This window comes from Carcharodon carcharias, chromosome 4 (assembly GCF_017639515.1).
Source record: "Carcharodon carcharias isolate sCarCar2 chromosome 4, sCarCar2.pri, whole genome shotgun sequence".
Taxonomy (NCBI): Eukaryota; Metazoa; Chordata; class Chondrichthyes; order Lamniformes; family Lamnidae; genus Carcharodon; species Carcharodon carcharias.
The window spans coordinates 125417085-125439733 of record NC_054470.1 but is presented as its reverse complement, the minus strand read 5'-3'; the positions used below and the strand labels follow the sequence as shown (position 1 = coordinate 125439733).

At 39.8% G+C, this 22649-nt stretch overlaps 1 protein-coding gene across 3 annotated transcripts in view; it reads right to left on the bottom strand.

Annotated features, from left to right (window-relative positions):
* Positions 1-269: 269 nt before the first annotated feature.
* The window catches only part of fbxl17 (F-box and leucine-rich repeat protein 17), an 869933-nt gene continuing 847553 nt past the window's right edge, over positions 270-22649 (bottom strand). For all 3 annotated transcript variants that reach the window (XM_041185747.1, XM_041185749.1, XM_041185748.1), the window contains one exon: positions 270-4441. In XM_041185747.1, coding sequence (XP_041041681.1) covers positions 4304-4441 — 138 coding nt within the window. In that variant the 3' untranslated portion in view covers positions 270-4303. The remainder of the gene's footprint in view (positions 4442-22649) is intronic.

Here is a 22649-nt window from a genome sequence, read left to right as displayed (position 1 = left end):
CTGATGAAGAAATAAAGAGGACAGCTTTGAGGTCTATTTGCTGAGAGTGAGATTTGGAAAATTGGGCATGCATTTGTAGTCAGAAGATTGAGGACAGAAGGTGTCCAAATTTAAGATTTGCCCCAATGGGAGACACATTAAATTACCCCCAATAAGTTCAATAGTCAGCAACATAGACCCAAAGTGATTATTTATACACCCTTGAGCAGTTAGTTTATGTAATGAAATAAATACATGAAGACAAAATTGCAACAATGTCCTGGTAGAAATGTTTTTTGAAATGGTATTTATTGGACAATCTTTATGTAACAAATAGGTAAGTAATTTCCAACATTTTATATTCTCACCTTATATCACTGTGATTTTACAAGAGACAGTTTATAGTTTATTTTCATTGAACAGTTCCCTGGAAAATTAATCAAATTTACACACTGGAGGAAAAAATCTTCTATGGACAGGAAAATGCCCCAAATCACTTGGAAATTCAATACTTGTTGAGAATCAAAGAATCAAAAAAATTAAGAAAGGCCAGTCAGCCCATCAAGCATTCCTTCCCCAAATCATGGACAACTTGCTCTATTAAAGATCATACCAAACCCGCCTGAACAAAAGTTCTGTAAAGTTTTTCCGTCTCCCCCCAAAAGGTAAATGAAATGACACCTCAGAGTATTTGACAATAAACCCGATTGTCCAGTTGCCATGACATTCCATTGTTTCAGCAGAACAGGACTATCATGTCCCATTAATCATCCCTGTCAGTACTCATTATTATAACTCACAATCTCATTCCTAACCGGATACTTACACAGCTCTTTTTTAAAAAAAAGTATTAATAACACTTCATCATTTGAGAATCTAGTCCAGATACCCACTAATTGGATGGGAAATCCTTCTAATCTCAAAACTTGCTTGAGGCTTTGTTAAAATCAACTTATGGGAATGAAAATTATGGGTATACTTATTCTAGTCAGCATCAATTTGCCACACAAGTAACATAAAAGTTTTGTTGAATTACTTGGAAATTGTGTGCACAATTTGCAGATTAGAGCTGGCTTCGTTATCAGCTTGCATATATTTGTGCAAGACATAACCATTGTGCTTATCCTGCAGTGCCAAATGATATAAAAAATCAGGAGGAGGAGGAGAAAAAAAAACACAAAACACAGTCAAAGGAACAGAGGATGCTTTTTATCAATAAAACCAGGTACAAGAGTTCAGACAAGATGACTGAGCTTTTATTTGGAGTCTACATTTTCTGAAAAAAAATCATTTTTTAATGCTGAAAAGGTGGGCTTTTCACATGTTTTGTTCTGTGAGGGTAGACATTTTTAGTATCATTAAAATCCAAGGTTTTGAGATTATGTATAAAACTTCATGATACAGTGCCAAAACTATTTTAACTTATCACAATTAGACAAATGTATGAAATCATGGAACATTCAAAACTCTAGACAGGAAAAATATCTGCAGGGTACCTTCTGTTGAAAGGACTTTCACATCTCAATTTGAAAATAATACAGCTATAAAAACAATGTGGCACCTGCATTGCAATACCATCAAATTCACTGCCTGATAGAGACATTTGTCATTTATTGTCATCTTTTCTCTTGAGCTGCTCTGGTTATTTACAGGAGAGAGTCATTTGCACCCAATGTGCTCCATTCACTTCAATTGGATTCAGCATTTCGGTTTGACCCGAGCCAGTTGGACAGCCAGCCCCAAGGTAAAACACAGCTGGCTGAGTACTGCTGTGAACTCAATCAAAAATGGATGGTACTGTAATGGTGAGATTACATCTATCTGGAAAGACTGAACAGGTTGGGGCTTTTTTTCTTTAGAAAAGAGAATGCTTAATGGTGTCCTGGTAAGCGAATTTAAAAATAATAAATAGGTTGGATAAGAGTAGATGTAGAGAACGTGTTTTTCTACTTGTGGGAGAATGCAAAACCAGGGGCATAAATAAAAGCTAGTTACTAATAACAGGGAATTAAGGAGACACTTCCTTTCTCAGAAAATGTTGCAGATGTACCACAGGATGTGGTTGAACCAAATAGTTTAGATGCTTTCAAAAAGAAACTAGAATAATACATGAGACAAAAGGGAATAGAACGATATGGTGACAGAATATGAGGATACTTGTGTGGAGTAGAAATATCAACACTAGGTGGACTGAATGGCCTGTTTCTGTGCTGTACGTTCTATATAATTCTATGTAAAGAGAGGGTTTTATGGGCTCAACTTAACCTAAATATTCCCGCGTGACTCCACTGAAACGGCTAGGTACTCCACGATGCAAAAGGTTGCTCCATACAATTGAAAGTATTGGTGCAGTAAGGAAATGAGGAGATCCACGATGATGAGATTCTCTAGAAGCAATGAATCTTAGAGCAAGTACCAGATAATTTTATAACTATCATTTCTATTCAGATAGGAAGAGTGCAGGGAAATACTTTGAATAGTAAGTATTGCTTCCCTTTAATCAGCAGTCTTTGGTGATTGATCTAAAGATGTGTAATGTTGGTTGTTGTATATCCTACCTAGTCAAGGCGTTATTGAAGGGTTAAAGCCCCTTTCACAGGAACAATGAAAACACTTTATTTTGGTGCATTCCCCAAATTAAATCATCTCCATCAGCTGTGAATTCCAATTTTTTTTAACACATTCTAATGCAGAATTAAACAGCAGTATACAAAATTGGGGAAATGGTTGCGTCTCAGAGAGAAAATGAGATAACTCTTCTACACTTGAGAAAAATCAATCTAATGGAAAATTGACAAACTTGTTTAACGTTCCTACATAGGATCTGAGATATGACCCACAGAGACCTCCAGTTTTCACACTATGCAGTTACTGTCAGTTATCTTAACCTGCTCAGTTACTGCATGGGCTCTCAAAGGTGGCATTTACCAAATATCACTTAAATTGGCTTTTCTTTCTCCTTCGTGCTTTCTCCTTAATTTTAGCATAGCCATGGAACATGAAAGCAGATTCTCTGGCTACCTGTACAGTTTGTATTCCAGAACAACTGCATATATTTTAAACACACAGATCCCCTTTTAAGTTCTTAGGTTTTCCTGTAAAATGGCTTACATCTTATTTTAAAATATACATAGGGTCACAAACTGCATACTCCTTTTTCTTATGATAACGTAAGTAATTCAGGAGCTGGTAGCTCATAATTATCATGTGCAAGTAAGAAAGAGTTGTACACCTTTACTATATTCTGAAGTGTGATCACTTTGGTCAGAAACTGAAGGCCAAAGCACTGAACTCCTTGGCTTCTGAATTTGAAACAAAACAATGTGCACAGTCATTTTCACAGACTAAGTTCATTTAATGACAAATATTAAATAACAGAGTAATCCAGTGTTATTCCACCAACTTTAACTATTACCTTTCAGAACACTTTATTCTACTAAATAATTAAAAAAGTGTTCAGGCATGATATTTATAACAATTGTATAACTGACAAAGGTTAGTTTTATTTTATTTTGACCATGTTATAAAAAGTATGTCTTGCACAAGCTAGTTCTTAACAACTGTGTATGTAAAAAAAGAACATACAAACAGTAATAAAATTTGTCAGTCATTATTATACATGCTGGCCACAGTTAAAGTTTGGATCTAGGGGAAAAACACTCCATTGATTCTTCTGTCTATAGTGAAATCTTAACAGGGCTGTTGCTAGTTTTTATCATCAGTCGTAATTGATTATTTCAAGGATGAATGAAGCTTAATAAAATGGAATTCAGATTTTTAACCAAGCTTATAATAAAATGAGATGTAATCTTAACAGATAATATCTAAGAGAGGATTTGTTGAACAAGAGTATAACTGGATGAATTTAGTAGATTATTGTCACACCTGAAAAATCCCATTACATCTCTTAAGAGCTTAGAAGGTAGCAATGAGCAGAAAATCGGTTGGGGAGGAGACATCTCTTTAACTTTAAACTTTCTGAATATACATTTCAGTAAATTTGATTACAGCTGCTTCAAAAATAAGACAACTGGTGTCAAATTATTCATAAAATAAAACTACTTTGGGCTAGAATCCATATCTGGCCCCAATTATTTTGTTTTAAAATCCTTCCATGGATGTCTGAAAATCCATGATTTCAACCTTCAAAGGGAAAAGATTGTCAGAACAGGAACATAAAGTGGAAAGGTACTGTCTTTTGTGATTATAAGTTCAGTCCAGCAGAGCCTACTTTTTGTGATTTCTCTTGCACTCACTCCTTACATTACTGTGTTTAAGAATTACAAGAACCACAAAGTGATATGACAATAGATTCTTTATAGCATTATGATGCCGTTGATGTATTGGGAATCCACCCCATCTGATAGGCTCGTTCTAGTGTCCGCTTGCAGTCTTGCATCACAGTGCTGAATGTGATATGTGGGTATTCTTGAACAAGACGTTCCACTGTGTCTTCATTCACCTATAAAACATGGATTTCAAGATAGAAGAGTTTTTAAAAATTGAAGTCTCGCTTTTCCCTCACATTTTGCCTCTACATCACAGATCTACAGGTAATATCAGGTAGCCAATATCTCATCCAGGTGGTCATTCTTCACTTACAGACCAGACAGTGATGGTCAGCAACCATTGTAGCATAGCACCATGGTCCAGCCCAAAACTAGCCACATCTGACATCTACATGTGCGCATTTCCCATTGAGGTCACTGGATAGAGATTTGGAGCGATAATCTTGGCTCATTTTTCCCTTAACCAGCATATGAGCAATGAGACAACAAGTATCTCCACTATAAACCCATCGAATATCAATTAACACAGCACAGTCAGAGAGTTAAGCTTTTAACCTTCCTATATGACACAGTGCAGACAACCACTCAGCCATCAGGATATTCTATCAAACATATTTAACCAATCTGATGAAGCAGCAAATTAATCAATTTGACAGGACTGTAAAGTTGGAAATGTAATCAAGCCCTCTTAAATGCCCTAAAATGGTTCATAAATCAAAAATTCCACCCAGCCAAACAGTGAACACTTAAGTCTCAGGTTCAGGAAGCCTGATTACATTATTGTAGTAATTATATTGTTGTATTAGGCTGAAAAATCACAGCTTGGTGGCAGCTTTTATTGGTACCAGCTTCTGCCGTCTGTGGGACGCGTTGCGGCAGCTCATTGGGGCTGCTGCTGTAGCACCTTCTGGACCCATGACCTCTACCACTGGTCTAGAAGGACAAGGACAGCAGTGCAGGGGAACACCACCACCTGCAGGTTCAGCGGGATCTGGGTGCATGAATCACAAAAGGCTAATATGCAGGTATAGCAGGTAATTAGGAAAGTTAATAGAATGTTATCATTTATTGCGAGAGGAATTGAATACAAAAATAGGGAGGTTATGCTTCAGTTGTATAGGGCACTGGTGAGGCCACATCTGGAATACTGTGTATAGTATTGGTCTCCTTGGCCAGGATTTTCCAGCCCCGTCGCAGATGGGACTCACTGCAGGCGAGGCGGCACCCCAGCCAGAAGTCCAATGACTTACAGCGGGACTGGAAGATCGCAGTGGTGGGCAGATGTGAAAAATCCCGCCCCTTATTTAAGGAAGATGTAAAGGCGTTAGAAACAGTTCAGAGAAGGCTTACTAAGCTAATGCCAGGAATGGGGGGGGTTGTCTTATGAGGAAAGGTTTGACAGGTTAGGCTTGTATCCACTGGCTTTTAGAAGAGTACGAGGTGGCCTGATCAAAACCTTTAAGATCCTGAGGAGTCTTGACAGAGCGGATATGGAGAGGAAGTTTCCTCATGTAGGAAAATTTAGAACTAGGGGTCACAGTTTAAAAATAAGGGGTCACCCATTTAAGACAGAGATAATAAGAAGCTTTTTCTCTCAGAGGATTGAGAGTCTTTGGAACTCTCTTCCTCAAAAGGCTGTGGAAGCAGAGTCTTTGAATATCTATAAGGCAAAGCTAGATAGATTCTTGATTAACAAGGGGGTGAAAGGTTATCAGGGGCAGGCAGGAGGTTACAATCAGATCAGCCATGATCTTATTGAATGGCAGAGCAGGCTTGAAGGGCTGAGTGGCCTACTCATGCTCCTAATTCTTATGTTCGTATGATTCCCAGATTGTCAAAACTGAATTCAAATTCTTAGACAACTATGATGGGATTTGAACTCTGATTCTTAGAAGTATTATGCCAGGCCTCTAGATTGCTACTTCAGCAACACAATAACTACACTATTATACCCCAAATTGGGTCTCAGACAATTCAGGAATCATCCATTTATTTTCGATACCGCATATTTGATGTTTACCTGCCTATTAGCACATAATTTTAATAACAAGACATTAACCTATTTTTTCTATTTTAAATAATTTACATGTTAATGCCTAATTTGAAGCCTGTGCCCTCATTTGCACCCTGGAGATATTAAACTATTAATTGTTCACCTAAACTGGGCCACCTTAACACCTCATTATTATATGTCTACAATAGTTTCCCAATGTCATTAAAACAATCAAAGTACTTAACCTCTACTATTATTTAAAATATAAAAACAAATTTCCTTCAAAACCATACTTTATATGGAAATATACAGGATGCATGCTCCTGGTAAATGTAAAATCAGTTATATATGTAACAAAAGGGTGTTATGTAAAGGCTCTTAAAAATCATTCCCAAAACCCTGTCTGGAATGATCATCCATACAAATTCAAGTTTTAGCACTTATACTTCTCTTTATTAACCATAAGTCAATGTGTCGGACTGCGTCAGGTTTCTTTTGATGAGGCGCTGCTTACAATCGTGCACATTTTATCACATCTTTCTGTGATAGGGACAGTGGACAGACAATGGTCTTGATGTTGTGAAATAAAGGAAAATCCAAAGTTATTGTACAAGTACATTTAGATTAAGAGGATAACTAGGGAAAGACTAGGCCCCATTAAGGAGCATAGTGGTAATTTGTGTGTGGAGCCGGAAGATGTAGATAGGATTCTAAATGAATACTTTGTGTCAGTGTTTACAAGTGAGAGGGACGACGTGGGCATTGAAATCAGGCTGAAGGACTGTGATATAATTAAAGAAATTAGCATAGAAAGGGAGTAGATTCTAAGTGATCTGGCAGGCTTAAAAGTAGATAAATCTCCAGGCCCGGATGAAATGTATCCCAGGCTGTTGAGTGAGGCAAGGAAGAAGATAGCAGTGCCGCTGGCAATAATTTTCAATATCTCCCTGGACACAGGAGAGGTGCCAGAGGACTGGAGAACAGCTAATGAAGGTACTGTTATTGAAGAAGGGAGGAAAGGATAAACCAGGGAACTACAGGCCAGTCAATCTAACCTCAGTGGGTGGGGAAATTATTGGAAGCAATTCTGAGGGACAGAATTAATCCACACTTGGAGAGGCAGGGTTTAATCAAGAACAGTCAGCATGGTTTTAAAGGGAGGTCATGTATGACCAATTTGACTGAATTTTTCGAGGACGTGACTAGGTGTGTAGATGAGGGCAATGCATTTGACATAGTCTACTTGGACTTCAGCAAGGCTTTTGATAAGGTCCCGCATGGGAGACGGATAATAAAGTTAATAGCCCATGGAATCCAAGGCAATTTGGCAAATTGGATCCAGAATTGGCTGAGTGGCAGGAAGCAGAGGTGATGGTGGAGAAGTGTTTTTGTGACTGAATGCCTGTGTCCAGTGGGGTTCCACAGGAATTGGTGTTGGGTCCCTTGCTGTTTGTGGTATATATAAACGATTTAGACTTGAATGTAGGAGGGTTGATCAGTAAGTTCGCAGATGACATGAAAATGGTGGGGTGGTAAATAGTGAGGATAGCCTTAGATTACAGGAGCATATAGATGGGCTGGTCAGATGGGCTGATCAGTGGCAAATGTAATTTAATCCGGATAAGTGTGAGGTGATGCACTGGGGCAGGACAAACAAGGCACGGGAATACACGATGAATGGTAGGACCCTGGGAAGTACCAAGGATCAGAGGGACCTTGGTGTGCATGTCCACCAGTCCCTTATGGTAGCGGGATAGGTAGATAAGATGGACAAGACGGCATTTGGGATACTTGCCTTTATTAGCCAAGGCATAGAATATAAGAGCAGGGAGGTTATGCTGGAATTGTATAAAATGCTGGTTAAGCCACAGCTGAAGTATTGCGTGCAATTCTGGAATCCGCATTATAGGAAGGATGTGATTGCATTAGAGAGAGTGCAGAGGAGATTTACCAGGATGTTGCCTGGCCTGGAGAGTTTTAGTTATGAGGAGAGGCTCGATAGACTGGGGTTATTTTCCCTGGTTCAGAGGAGATTGAGGGGGGACATGACTGAGGTGTATAAAATTGAGGGGCATAGATAGGGTAGACAGGAAGGAACTTTTCCCCTTGGTTGACGGATCAATAACCAGGGGCCATAGATTTAAGGTAAGGGGCAGGAGGTTTAGAGGGGATGTGAGGAAGAATTTTTTCACCCAGAGGGTGATGGGAATCTGGAACTCACTGCCTGAAAGGGTGGTAGAGGCAGAAACCCTCATAACATTTAAGAAGTATTTGGATGTGCACTTGAGATACCATGGCATACAAGGCTATGGGCCGAGTGTTGTAAAATGGGATTAGAATAGTTAGGTACTTGTTTGACCGGCGCAGACTCGATGGGCTGAAGGACCTTTTTCTGTGCTGTAGACCTCTATGTTCTGGTCAGCAGAAATGTGTCCAGCATTGCCACTGATGGAATTGCCCATTTTCAGCTAGGACTTTGATCCCAGCTACAGCAGAAATGGGCCAGCACAGCCTCTCCAGGGTTAAGTGCAGCAGGAGAGTCAAAGCAAGGAGAGGACATGCCCTCTTTTTACGGCAGTAGCTGCTGTTTTCAGGTAAGCTTTTAAAGGTCTCAAGTCTTCTAATGAATGAGTGTGGATTAGTGAATGGGTGAGTGAGTGAGTGGACAGTTGGGTTGGGTGGGCAGTCTGATGTATCGGTAGTTGGGTTGGTTTGGGGGAGGCATAATCAAGTTAGGTGAGGTCAGGGGAGTGATTAGGTGGGGGGGGGGGGGGGGGGGGGGGGGGGGGGGTTAGATGGTGGTTGGTTGTGGTCCTTTAGATCATGCATTAACCAGTGTACAATTTTCTGGGTAAATATCCAGGTAAGCCCGGCATGTCTGGCCCAAGTCTGTGACACTGAGCTCAGAGTCAGACACATTGATGGAGTGTCCCAGGCAGCATAAATCAGCCCATCAGAAGTTTAAACTTCCTGAACAGTTACAGCACATGTGCATGCGTCAGGACTTCTGCAGGATCCCGACATGCAACACAGACTTAAGTCCATGTTCTGGCCGTTCTGGCCAACTGAAGATTTGGGCCAATGTGTGCTGCTAGCTTATGCTAGTGAAGAATGAATGAATTAGTTCCCATCAACTAAATATTTTGACTTGATTTGTAATGGAGTGCAATTTTATTGTTGAACTGCTTCCCAAAATAGCTCTGCAGTGCTTGTGCGCCTGTTCCTGTAAAAATGCCCTATTTATAAGACAGAGTTGTTGAAGAGTCATAAAAAGTTTGTTGCCAAATGGCTAGGAAAGTTAAACCTCTTCACTGTCTGTATGAGCCAGGAATTAAGACTTTCGTCTGCTGTTTGCCATTGGCAAAAAAGCATTATCAAGCATTTATCCACTCCATGTTGATGCTGACTGGCTAAAAAAAAAAGCAGCAGTTGCTAGTTACAGAAACAATGTGAGAGGCTGGAGAGTTGGACTGCTGAGTAAAATACTCCAGCAGTTGGTACTGGACCGTGACAGTTAATAATTGACATCACTTACTTACTTTCAGAAACTCAATGTATATTGTTGAAATTTGCAGATGATAACAAAACAGGAAGGACAGCTGATTTTGAGAGTGCAACTCACAAAATACAAATGAGTTGAATAAAACGTGTGAGTAAGGCAGAACAACAGCAAATGAAATGTAATGTGGATAAGTGTAAAGTATTGCACATTAGAAGGTAAATTGGATGGGGCACAGTGTAATCGAAAGAGATCTAGGGGTCCAAGTAGACTTGACACTCAACACGGTCAGTCAATGAGAAGCAGTAATGCAAATAAGAGGTGGAACTATGTAGCCAAAACAACAGTATGCAAGTGAGAAGAAGTTATGATCACAATATGGTCAGACATCGCCTTAAATATTGTGTCCAGTTCTACTTACTCAAAGGGAGACTTGCAAGGCTAGAGACAGTTCAGTAAACAACCATGAGGCTGATTCTTAGTGTGAGGCCTGAGATAGGAGAGATGAGAGAAACTTGGATCTGTCAGCCTTGAAAGCAGGTGACTGAGAAGTGATCTTAATAGGTATATATATATATATATATATATATATATATGAATATATATAAAAACAAGAACAACTTACATCAACATCTCAAGGTGCTTCATAATAGAAATAAAAAGGGGAAGAAAGTTGAATAATGTCAGGAATGATTAGAAAGTGTGACAGTTAACTAGGTCAAAAAGGTGATTTTAAGCATTGTGTCTTTTAAAAGGTAGAGAAATGGAAAATTAGAGTTTATGAAGATAGTTGTAGAGAGTAGGGCAGAGGTGGCCAATCACTCCACCAAATAATGGGACGCAGGGATGGGTGATATTCAACCACCAGAATTGTAGGGCCTAAGGTTACAGCATTGGGTATAAAGGTTAGAAGCGGTTTCATTGATAGGGTGACATAATGCCATGAGGGGATTTAAAGAGAAATTTTAAATTTAATATTTTGAGGACAAGGTGCTCATGTAGGTTAGCTAGGGCAGAAGTAATTGGTGAGTGGTAATTCGTGCAGGGTAAGATACATGCTGCTATATTTTGGATAAGTTGGAATTTCTGGAGGCTGGGAACGGGAAGCAAACATGGAAGACATTGGAATAATTGTCTAAATGTGACAAAGCACGGATAAGGGTTTCAGTGAGAGGAGCTGAGACAAAAGATGTTGTGGAGGCGAAAGCTAACAGTCTGAGTACTGGATAGAATGTGTGGCTTGAAGTTCAATTCAAGATCAAACAGGATACCAAAATTTAAAATAGTCTGGCTCACATTGACGGAATGGCTAGGGAGACTGTTGTAACACACCAGAGTTCATAGTGAGGGCTGATAACAAATGACTCGGGTCTTAGAAACACAGGAACAGGAATTGGCTACTTGGTCCCTTGGATCTGTTCCACCATTCATTTAGATGATAGCTGATCTGTATCTCAACTTCTATTTGATTCATATCCCTTGGATATCTTCATCTGACCAAAATAAGTTGATCTCAGTCTTAGAAAATTTCAATTGATCCAATATCCTCAGTCTTTTAGCAGACAGAATTCCAGATTATCTCTACGTTTTGCATGAAAAAGTGCCTTTTGATTTCACTCGAAAATTGCCTAGCTGCAATTTTAAAATTGTGCCTCCTTGCATTGGATTCCCCCATTAAGGGAAATAACTTCCCTGTATGCTGTTATAATTTTAAACACACCAATTAGATCATCCCTCAATAATCTAAACTCCAGGGAATATAGAGCAAGTTTATGTAACCTGAGTTCATCATTTAATCCTTTAAGCTCTGGCATCATTCTAATATATCTGTACTGTTTCCCCTCCAAAGCCAATAAATCCTTTGAGGTCCAGTGCCCAAAATGGAATGCAGTACTCCAGATGGGGTCTGACCACGACTCATTACAACTGAAACATAACATCCTTCCCATTGGTCCCCCTGCTTGTCAGTGAAAAAAAGTTGCAACTCTTTAATGATGCCAGACAGACCGTCTGATCATTAAGGCCAATGGATATACTGGAGAAGTTGAATTAGATGTCATCAGCATACATAAGGAAACGGACTGACCTGTGGATGATATTACTGAGGGACAAAATCTGGATGCAAGAATGGATGGGTCAAGGATAGATCTATGAGGAATTCAGGACATGATGGGGCAGGACATAAAAATAAAGTGATGCTGTAGATACAGTTGGATAGGTAGGAATGGGGCTATAAAATAGGGGCCACACGTTTGAGGACTATTAAGTAGAAATGAAGGTTAGAATTGGAGGGCACTATCAAATCTAACAACCAAAGTGCAATATTTGGGGGTGAAACTGGTTTACTGCCATTAGTGTAAAATGTAAAAGAAAATCGAGCAAATTGCAAAATGGATTGACAATTCACTATCAGGTCAATTAGTGTTATTGCTGTGGACCAGTTTCACTCCCTTTTATATTAAGCTGAAAAATTCCCCTTTTTGTTTTAAGTTTTATTTCATATGTATTAGCTTCAGCTGGTACAGGAAACGCTAACTGAAACAACTAGAAATATTACATCACATATGACATATGAAATCAATGCATCAAAACAAATCACAAAAATGCACATTTCCATCATGAACAAAGATACAATTACTCTGGTACACACAAATAACTATGGTTCCAAACATCTAATAACTATGAAAATGATCATATTGAGCAAACTAGAAAAAGTACTTAACATAGCAACACCCATAGTTCATGACACTAGATCCCAACTTCCTAAAAGTGGGAAAGGAACTAGACACACAATACAGTGAGAAAATGACATGTAGAAACATTGGCAAAACAGAAAAGGTAAGATAAAAGTAAAAAAACTGTGGATGCTGGAAATCCAAAACAAAAGCACCTGGAAAAACTCAGCAGGTCTGGCAGCATCTGCGGAGAGGAACACAGTTAACGTTTTGAGTCCACATGACTCTTCAACAGAACTAAGTAAAAATAGAAAAGGGGTGAAATATAAGTTGGTTTAAGGGGGTGGGACATGTAGAGCTGGATAGAGGGCCAGTGATAGGTGGAGATAACCAAAAGATGTCACAGACAAAAGGACAAAGAGGTGTTGAAGGTGGTGATATTATCTAAAGGAATGTGCTAATTAAGGGTAGAAAGCAGGACAAGCAAGGTACAGATAGCTCTAGTGGGGTGGGGTGGGGTGAAGGAATCAAAAAAGGCTAAAAGGTAGAGATAAAACAAAGGATGGAAATACATTTAAAAATAATGATAATAGGTGGGAAGAGAAAAATCCATATAAATTATTGGAAAAAACAAAAAGGAGGGGGAAAATTGGAAAAGGGGTGGGGATGGAGGAGTTCATGATCTAAAATTGTTGAACTCAGTATTCAGTCCGGAAAGATGTAAAGTGCCTAGTCAGAAGATGAGGTGCTGTTCCTCCAGTTTGCGTTGAGCTTCAATGGAACAATGCAGCAAGCCAAGGATGGACATGTGGGCATGAGAGCAGGGTGGAGTTGAAATGGTAAGCGACAGGGAGGTCTGGGTCATGCTTGCGGACAGACCGAAGCTGTTCTGCAAAGCGGTCACCCAGTCTGCGTTTGGTCTCTCCAATGTAGAGGAAACCGCATTGGGAGCAACGAATGCAGTAGACTAAGTTGAGGGAAGTGCAAGTGAAATGCTGCTTCACTTGAAATGAGTGTTTGGGCCCTTGGACGGTGAGGAGAGGGGAAGTAAAGGGGCAGGTGTTGCATCTTCTGCGGTTGCATGGGAAAGTGCCGTGGGAGGGGGTTGAGGTGTAGGGGGTGATGGAGGAGTGGACCAGGGTGTCACGGAGGGAATGATCCCTACGGAATGCTGCCGGGGGGGTGAAGGGAAGGTGTGTTTGGTGGTGACATAATGCTGGAGTTGGCGGAAATGGCAGAGGATGATCCTTTGAATACAGAGGCTGGTGGGGTGATAAGTGAGGACATGGAGGACCCTATCATGTCTCTGGGAGAGAGAAGAAGGTGTGAGGGCAGATGCATGGGAGATGGGCCGGACACGGTTGAGGGCCCTGTCAACCGCCATGGGTGGAAAACCTCGGTTAAGGAAGAAGTAGGACATGTCAGAGAAGCTGTTTTTGAAAGTGGCATCATCAGAACAGATGTGATAGAGGCGAAGGAAATAAGAGAATGGGATGGAGTCCTTATAGGAAGCGGGGTGTGAGGAGCTGTAGTCGAGGTAGCTGTGGGAGTCGGTAGGCTTGTAATGAATATTGGTGGACAGTCTATCACCAGAAATTGAGACAGAGAGGTCAAGGAAAGGAAGGGAAGTTTCAGAGATGGACCATGTGAAAATGATGGAGGGGTGGAAATTGGAAGCAAAATTAATAAATTTTTCCAGGTCCAAACGAGAGCACGAAGCAGCACCGAAGTAATCATCGATGTATTGGAGAAAGAGCTGTGGGAGGGGGCCAGAATAGGACTGGAACAAGGAATGTTCCACATACCCCATAAAGAGACATGCATAGCTGGGGCCCATGCGGGTACCCATAGCCACACCTTTTATTTGGAGGAAGTGAGAGGAGCTTAAGGAGAAATTGTTCAGTGTGAGAATACCCATTAAACAGACTGTCACCAAATTAATTTTTAAATTGTTAGCTACCTTTATAAAGGACAATTCCTGAGCAGTTCAAAATGGACAACTGGAAAGGCCATTTTCAAATCAATTATGATTTTTAAAAACATTTTCATTCACATCATTTGCCAGGTATTTGGTGTATAACGAGCCTCATAAGACAGCAGAGTCCTGAAGTGGATGCGCTCTTTGCTCAGCATATATGCTCCGTATGTAGATGCTGAAAAGGAACTATGCATAGAGTTCTTTTTGTTCAATGAAATGCATTACACATCTGGGGATACATCATTTTGAGTCACGGAAATGACCCTGACATTATTACTTCCCTTTATCTTTGTTTATATTTTCAAAATCTCAAAAAAGGCACAGATGGCAAATGCCATTTGACCTAACACAGCTCATCCATCCAAACCAAATTTGCTGCACCTCCACGATTTTGCATGTATTTCCTTGACTTGAATGTACAATATTTTGTCAACCTGTGGTGTTTTTCCTGACATAAACTATATTAGATAACTGCATACAAGACAACAGCACAAATCAACTGCAAATTTCCCTAATGAATTGTAAATTGTCAATCTGTGCCAAGGGCTAGATGTTATACACTGTGGACTGATACTTTACACTTAAAAAAAAATTTTCAAGATGACTGGGTGACACAATAAATTAAAGACCGTAAGATAAGAAATAGGAGCAGAAGTAGACCATCCAGTCCCTCGAGCCTGCTCCAACTTGCACAAAGATCATGGCTGCTCTTCGGCCTCAACTCCATGTTCCATCTGATGCCCATATTCATTGATTCCTTTAGAAATCAAAAATTTATTGATTGCTGCCTTAAATATACTGAGTGACTAAGCATCCACAGTTCATCTCTGATGCTTGCTGAACGATGGAGGCCTGCTCTCTCTGTCAGAAACAGGAGTTCTACTTGAAATGAATTTGAATGTCTTGACCTAGTACCAAATTTGGGCACTCATTTACTTAAGAGATGTCATTGTTACAAAGCGATACCACTTTATTTTTGAAAACACGATTTTTCAACTTTCAACTGACTGAAACTTTTGCAATTTGAACTGAAACAGAGCAAACTGCTTAAAAATGCAAGGCCACATTCCAAGTTGAAGGTAAGAAACCAACAAATCACCCTCAGTGGATTATGAAGAGAAAGACATTTCCTGTAATCCAGATACAAATTGGAACTCGTAACTGTCTAAGGAAGAGACATTAAAAATGCAAAGTACTAGATAGTGAAGCAACATTTGCCACAGACAGACCCACCCAAAATCTCTTGGAAATACACAATGGATGAAGTATTTTAAGGCAAGGCTGCCCAGCCACTAGAGCGAGATTGCAAGTGACACTGGTAGTGTTAGGAAAGTCTTCAGTGGAGGAAACTGAGGGATCTCTCTCTCTCTTTTGGAATTAGAATGTTGCCTGGTTCGAGAAGCCAACTCTACCAGAAACCTACCAGTGAACTGAGATCTCGTGATAATTGCAACATCTTCTACATCTGACCATAACCAAGAAACCAGCTAACCTAAATTAGCTGCAATATTTAAAATCTACGCCTCAAGGACAATCAAAGGACATTTAACTATATACTCTTTCGCCATTTTTTTATTGGACTCTAACTCCCCTTATTTCGGATACACGTGTGTGTGTGTGTCTGTCTGTCTGTCTATATGGCTCTAATGACTGCATGAGGGCTGAACGCTTGATGTTGCATTTTTATTATTTTTCTCAGATTTAGTGGTTAATAAATTTGCTCGCTCTTTGACTCAAGAACACCTTGTTTGACAGTCTCCTGTTGTGATGCGGCAGATGATGTGTGCCAGGTGGACCAAATCCACAAGGGAAACTTGGTCACACTATCACAATGGTTTTGCAATTTATATTTATTATGAGATGCATGTACTGAATTCAGAAGTATTAAGTCCACCAAAGCCTTTAGGGACTTTAAAAATTAAATTAAAACATTTATTAACAAAATGTAAAAGATCTTAAGCTCATACATAAGACCACAAATTACTTAAATAATAACTCCTAAAATTCCCAATTAACCTGATCCCCAGTTAAAACCCTATAAAGCAACGATCCAAAATAGATTTTAGATTTAAAACAAACTCAGTAAGTTAACACAATACTCCGGACAGTGGAATTCGAAATGGCTTTTCCCCAACTTCAGTTTGCATAAGACCATAAGACACAGGAGCAGAAGTAGGCTATTCAGCCCATTGAGTCTGCTCTGCCATTCAATGAGATCATGGCTGATCTGATAATCCTTAACTCCATTTTCCTGCCTTGTACCCATAATCCTTGATTCTCTTAGTGATTAAAAATCTGTCTACCTCAGCCTTGAATATACTTAACGAGTATTCAGCCTCTACAGCCCTCTGTGATAAAGAATTCCATAGTTTCACTAGCCTCTGAGAGAAGAAATTCCTTCTCATCTCTGTCTTAAGTGGGTGACCCCTTACTCTGAGATCATGCCCCCTGTCCTAGACTAACCCACAGGGGGAAACAACCTCTCAGCATGCACCCTGTCAAGCCCCCTAAGAATCTTGTACGTTTCAATAAGGTTGCCTCTCATTCTTCTAAACTCCAATGAGTACAAGCCCAACCTACTCAACTTCTCCTCATACCCGAGATCAATCTAGTGAACCTTCTCTGGACCGCCTCCAATGCCATTATATCTTTCCTTAGATAAGGGGACTGAAACTGTTCACGGTATTCTAGGTGTGGTCCAACTCGTGCCTTGTATAGTTTTAGGAAGACTTCCCTATTTTTATACTCCATTCCCTTTGAAATAAAGGCCAACATTCCATCTGCCTTCCCTATTACCTGCTTTTTGTGATTCATGCACAAGGACCCCCAAATCCCTCTGTGCTGCAGATTTCTGCAGTCTTTCTCCATTAAAATAAATGGAACATGGGGAGCCAATGGGGAAGTGGTATCGCCACCATATTAGTAATCCAGAGACCTAAGGTAATGTTCTGGGACCTGGGTTCGAATCCCACCATGGCAGATGGTGGAATTTGAATTCAATGAAAATCTGGAATTAAAAAGTCAAATGATGACCATGAAACTATTGTTGATGATTGTAAAACCCCATCTGGTTCATGAATGTCCTTCAGGGAAGGAAATCTGCTGCCCTTACCTGGTCTGGCCTACATATGACTCCAGACCCACAACAATGTGGTTGACACTTAAATGCCCTCTGAACTAGGACAACTAGGGATGGGTAATACATGCTGGCCTGGCCAGCAAGGCCCATATGCCAACAAATATAAAAAAAATTCAGTTCCTCTATTCCTTCTGCCTAAGTGCATAACCTCACATTATATTCCATTTGCCAAGTTTTTGCCCGCTCACTTTACCTGTCTATATCCCTCTATTTTGTGTCATCCTCACCACTTGCTTTCTCAGCTATTTTTGTGTCATCCGCAAACTTGGTGATAGTACATTCACTTCCCACATCCAAGTCATTAATATATATTGTAAATAATTGTGGCCGCAGCACTGATACCTATGGTGCTCCACGAATTACAGGTTGCCATCCTGAAAATCTCCTCCTTATCCCAACTCTCTGTCTGCTATTAGTTAGCCAATCTTCTATCCATGCTAACATACTACCCCCAACACCACATGCTCTTATCTTATTAAGTAGCCTTATGTGTGGTATCTTATCAAATGCCTTTTGGAAGTCCAAATATATTACATCTACTGGTTTCCCTTTATGTATCCTGCTTGTTACCTCCCCAAAGACTTCTAATAAATTTGTCAGGCATGATTTCCCCTTCATGAAGCCATGCTGACTCTGTTTAATTATATTATGCATTTCTAAATGCTCTGCTATTACATCCTTTATAATAGGCTCTAATTTCCCAATGAATGATATTAAGCTAACTGGTCTATAATTACCTGCTTTTTGTCTCCTTCCCTTTTTGAATAAGGGCATTACATTGGCAGTTTTCCAACCCTCTGAGACTTTTCCAGAATCTAAGGATTTTTGGAAGATTACTACCAGTGCATCCACTATCTCTGTAGCTACTTCCTTTAATATCTTAGGATGCAACCATCAGGTCCAGGGGACTTATCGGTCTTTGGCCCCATTAGTTTCCATAGTACTTTTTCTCTAGTGATAATTATTGTATTTATTTCCTCTCCTCAATTTTGCCCCTTGATTATTTAGTATGTTTGGAATGCTATTAGTGTCTTCTACCGTGAAGACTGATACAAAGTATTTATTCAACTCACTGCCATTTCTTGGTTCCCCATTATTATTTCTCCAGCCTCATTCTCTAAGGGGCCTATGTTCACTTTGGCCTCTCTCTTCCTTTTTATATATTTAAAGATGCTCTTACTGTTCATTTTTATATTACTTGCTAGTTTACCCTCATTGTATAATTCCTCCATCTTTAGCATTTTTTGGTCATCTTTTGTTAGTTTTTAAAACTTTCCCAATCCTCTGGCTTACCACTAATCTTTGCCACATTGTATGTGTTTTCTTTCAATTTGATACCATCTTTAACTTCCTTGGCTAACCCTGGTTGGTTTATCCCATTCCTAGAATCCTTCTTCCTCACTGGGATATATCTTTGTTGTGAGTCATGAAATATTTTTTTAAATATCTGCCATTGTGCATCTTTTCTGCTAAGCTCCTTCCCAGTCCACTCCAGCCAACTCTTCCTTCATTCCTTTGTAATTACCCTTATTTAAGTTTAGTACAGTTGTTCCCAACTCAAATTTCTCATTCTCAAACTGAATGCTAAATTCTACCATGTTATGGTTAATGTTGCTGGGGGGATTTTTTACTCGGAGATCATTTATTAAACCTGCCTCATTACACATGACCAGATCCAAAATAGCCTGATCCCTAGTTGGATCCACAAGATATTGTTATTATTGAGAGATTAATTGAAAGGGAAAAAGTCAGTCATTGTAAAGCTGAATGAACTTGACTAATTGGTGTAAACTGCAACTCTGAAATGATAAAACAGTAAAATCTTACTTATCTGGCATGCTCAGGGAATGAGTCATGCCAGTTAATCAAATATGCTGATTATTGTAGTGTTGTCTTGTGTCCGGTGTAATGCAAAGTGTAGTATATTTTTGTTCAAGCACAAGAGCCAAAACTGAGCTAACCTAAGATCAACTTTGCAGATTTACAATCTATTGTCACTGTTATTACTAGTTATTTTAAAGAATTCATCGCCTGAACACTGAAAGTGTCGGCTTTTAAAAGAGACCAAGCTGTCAGACATTCCGGTTACTAGAGAATTCTGGATGGGAGAGTGCCAAATAACACAAAGTTTACTGTACTAAGTGTTAAGAGACAGACATTTGCATCATTTACACAAAACCTTTCAGCACAAATGACTGGCTTCTGCTTGTGAAATGGTATTGGATTTATAAATCACTGTGATGAACCTCGCTGGCACAGATGAACATCTCAAACACACAGGATCACAACGGCTAGCTGTTCATATAGAGATAACTATTGAAGCTAATTTCAAAGATTGAAGGAGTGGGACTAAAATTTTAAATGTACACAACCTAAGCGTTATATAGCAGACTTATGCACAAATGCTAGAGGCTTCATTAAGGCTATTTCACACACTCCTGTTAGATCTTACATGACCTTCTGACGCATAGCCTTTCATTTTCCTTTATATGTCTCTCTTCTTAATATGTAAATTCTATTGTTCCATTTGTCTTTGAAACTATCTTCCTCATAATATAAAAAACTTTCATGTTGCCACTATATATTGTCAGTAACCTTTGGGAAAAATAAACACATTCCCTACCCTTGTTTATCTGGCTAGTTGTAAACAGACTAAGATCCCTTTGAAATCCAAATATTCCTTCATGTATTTAAAAATGCAAATTCGCTTCACACCTTAAGCCAGCTTAAGCCAGCATCCACGTTTACACATTAGCATGTCTAGCACCTAAGCTTCTTTTGCTGATTTCAAACTTGCAGTCTACTTGACTATAAAATGTAATTAAATCACGCACAGACCCAACTATACATGCTCCCATAAACCTACTTCACAATAAACTAGAAAAATATTATGAAAATTACTATACTTTTAACAGCTTAAATAGTTAAATAATTCTGATTTGATAAAGGCATACCTTCGTAAAAAAGAAACTTAAACCTCTGTTGTGACCAACTGAGGAGGTTGAATAGAGGACAAGCAGTGTGTATGCCCTTAACCAGATCATAGGATGGTGAAATTAACAGTGGAAGGACAGAAGAGGAAATGCAAATTACAGTGTGTGAATTCAATGTTAAGTCAGGTACAGACCGACCAATAACAACTTGCACTTATATTGTACCTTTAACATAATAAAACGTCCCAAAGCACTTCACAAGAGCATTATAAAGCTAAATTGGACACTGAGTCAGATAAGGTGATATTATGGCAGATGGCCAAAAGTTTGCCAATGACGTGGAGAACTGGAGAGGTTTAGGGAGGAAATCCAGAGCTTAGGGCCTTGGCTGTTCAAGGTACAGCCGCCAATGATAGAGCAATTAAAATCTGGATGTTCAAGAGGCCAAAATTAGAGGAGCACAAATCTCTTGGAGGGTTGTGGCGCTGGTGGAGATTACAGAGACAGGGAAGGGTGAGGAGGAATTTGAAAACAAGGGTGAGAATTTTAAAATCAAGGTATCACTTGATTTGGAGTCAATGTAGGTCACCTAGCACAAGGGTGATAGGTAAACACAACTTGGTGCGAGTAAGGACAGGACAGCAGGGTTTTGGATGTCCTCAAGTTTATGGAGGGTAGAATATGGAAGACCAGCCAGGAGTGCGTTAAAATAGTCGAGTCTAGAGGTAGCAAAGGCTTGGACAATGGTTTCAGCAGCAGTTGAGCTGAGGCAGGGACGAAGTCAGGCAACATTATGGAGGTACATAAGGGAATGGTAGCATTGTGGTAAGGTTATTGGACTAGTGATCCAGAGGTTTGCACTAAAGCTCCAGGGACACAAGTTCAAATCCTACCATGGCAGCTGGAGGGAGTTTAAATTTAATTAATTAATTAATTAATACAACTGGAATAAAAAGCTTGTCTCAGTAAACGTGATCATGAAACTACTGGATTGTTGTAAAAAAAATCTAGTTCATTAATGCCAGTGTAGGTCACCAAGCACAGGGGTGATAGGTAAACACAACTAAGTGCAAGTAAGGACTCGGCAGCAGAGTTTAGGATATCCTCAAGTTTATGGAGAGTAGAATCTAAGGAAATCTGCCATCCTTATCTGATCTGGCCGATATGTGACTCCAGACCCACAGCAATGTAGCTGACTCTTAAATGCCCTCTGATTTGGCCTAGCAAGTCATTCAATTGTATCAAACCGTTACAGAAAATTTAACTAAAAATAAAACTGGACCACCCAGCTTCAACCTAGATACCGGAAGCAACAAAGGAACCAGTGAACCCTGCGAAGTTCTCCTTACTGAGACTTGTTTCAAAACTGGGAGTGAAGTCTCACAGACTACCCAATCTGTCATAATCATACTCACTGAATCATACTTCACAGGCGATATCCAAGACTTCTCCATCTCTGACCCCACATAGCCATCAGAGGTGCTGACACAGAGAAAATCAGTCATCAGGGAGTGGCCCTGGGACTCCTCAACTTTGACTCTGGAGGCATGAAGTCTCATGGCATCAGGTCATACAAGGACAAGGAACCTTCTGCTGTTTACCACCTACTGCCTTCCCTCAACTTATGAATCAGTATTCCTTCATGTTGAACATCAGTTAGAAGAAGCACTGAAAATAGCAAGGGCACTATTCTGGGTAGGGGACTTCAGTGTCAGTAGCACCACTACTGACCAAGCTGGCCATGTCCTGAAGGATATATCTCCCAGACTGGGCTTACAACAAGCAGTGAGAGAACCAACAAGGGAAAAAATCCTATTTGAACTCATCCTCATCAATCTACCTGTTGTAGAAGTATTTGTCTACAGCAGTATTGGTAGGAGTGACCACCGCAAAGTTCTTGTGAAGATCAATTTCTGTCTTCTCACTGAGGACACACTCCATTGTTTTGTGTGGCATTACCATCATGCGAAATGCATAATGTTAACATATCTAGCTCAAAATTGTGTATCCATGAGGGCTATCAGCAGCAGAATTGTACTCAACTACAATTTGTAACCCCGTGGCCTGACATATCCCCCACTTATCATTACCATCAAGCAAGTGGACTAACCCTTGTTCAATGAGGAGCCAGGAGCAGTACCAGGTATTCCTAAAAATGAGGTGC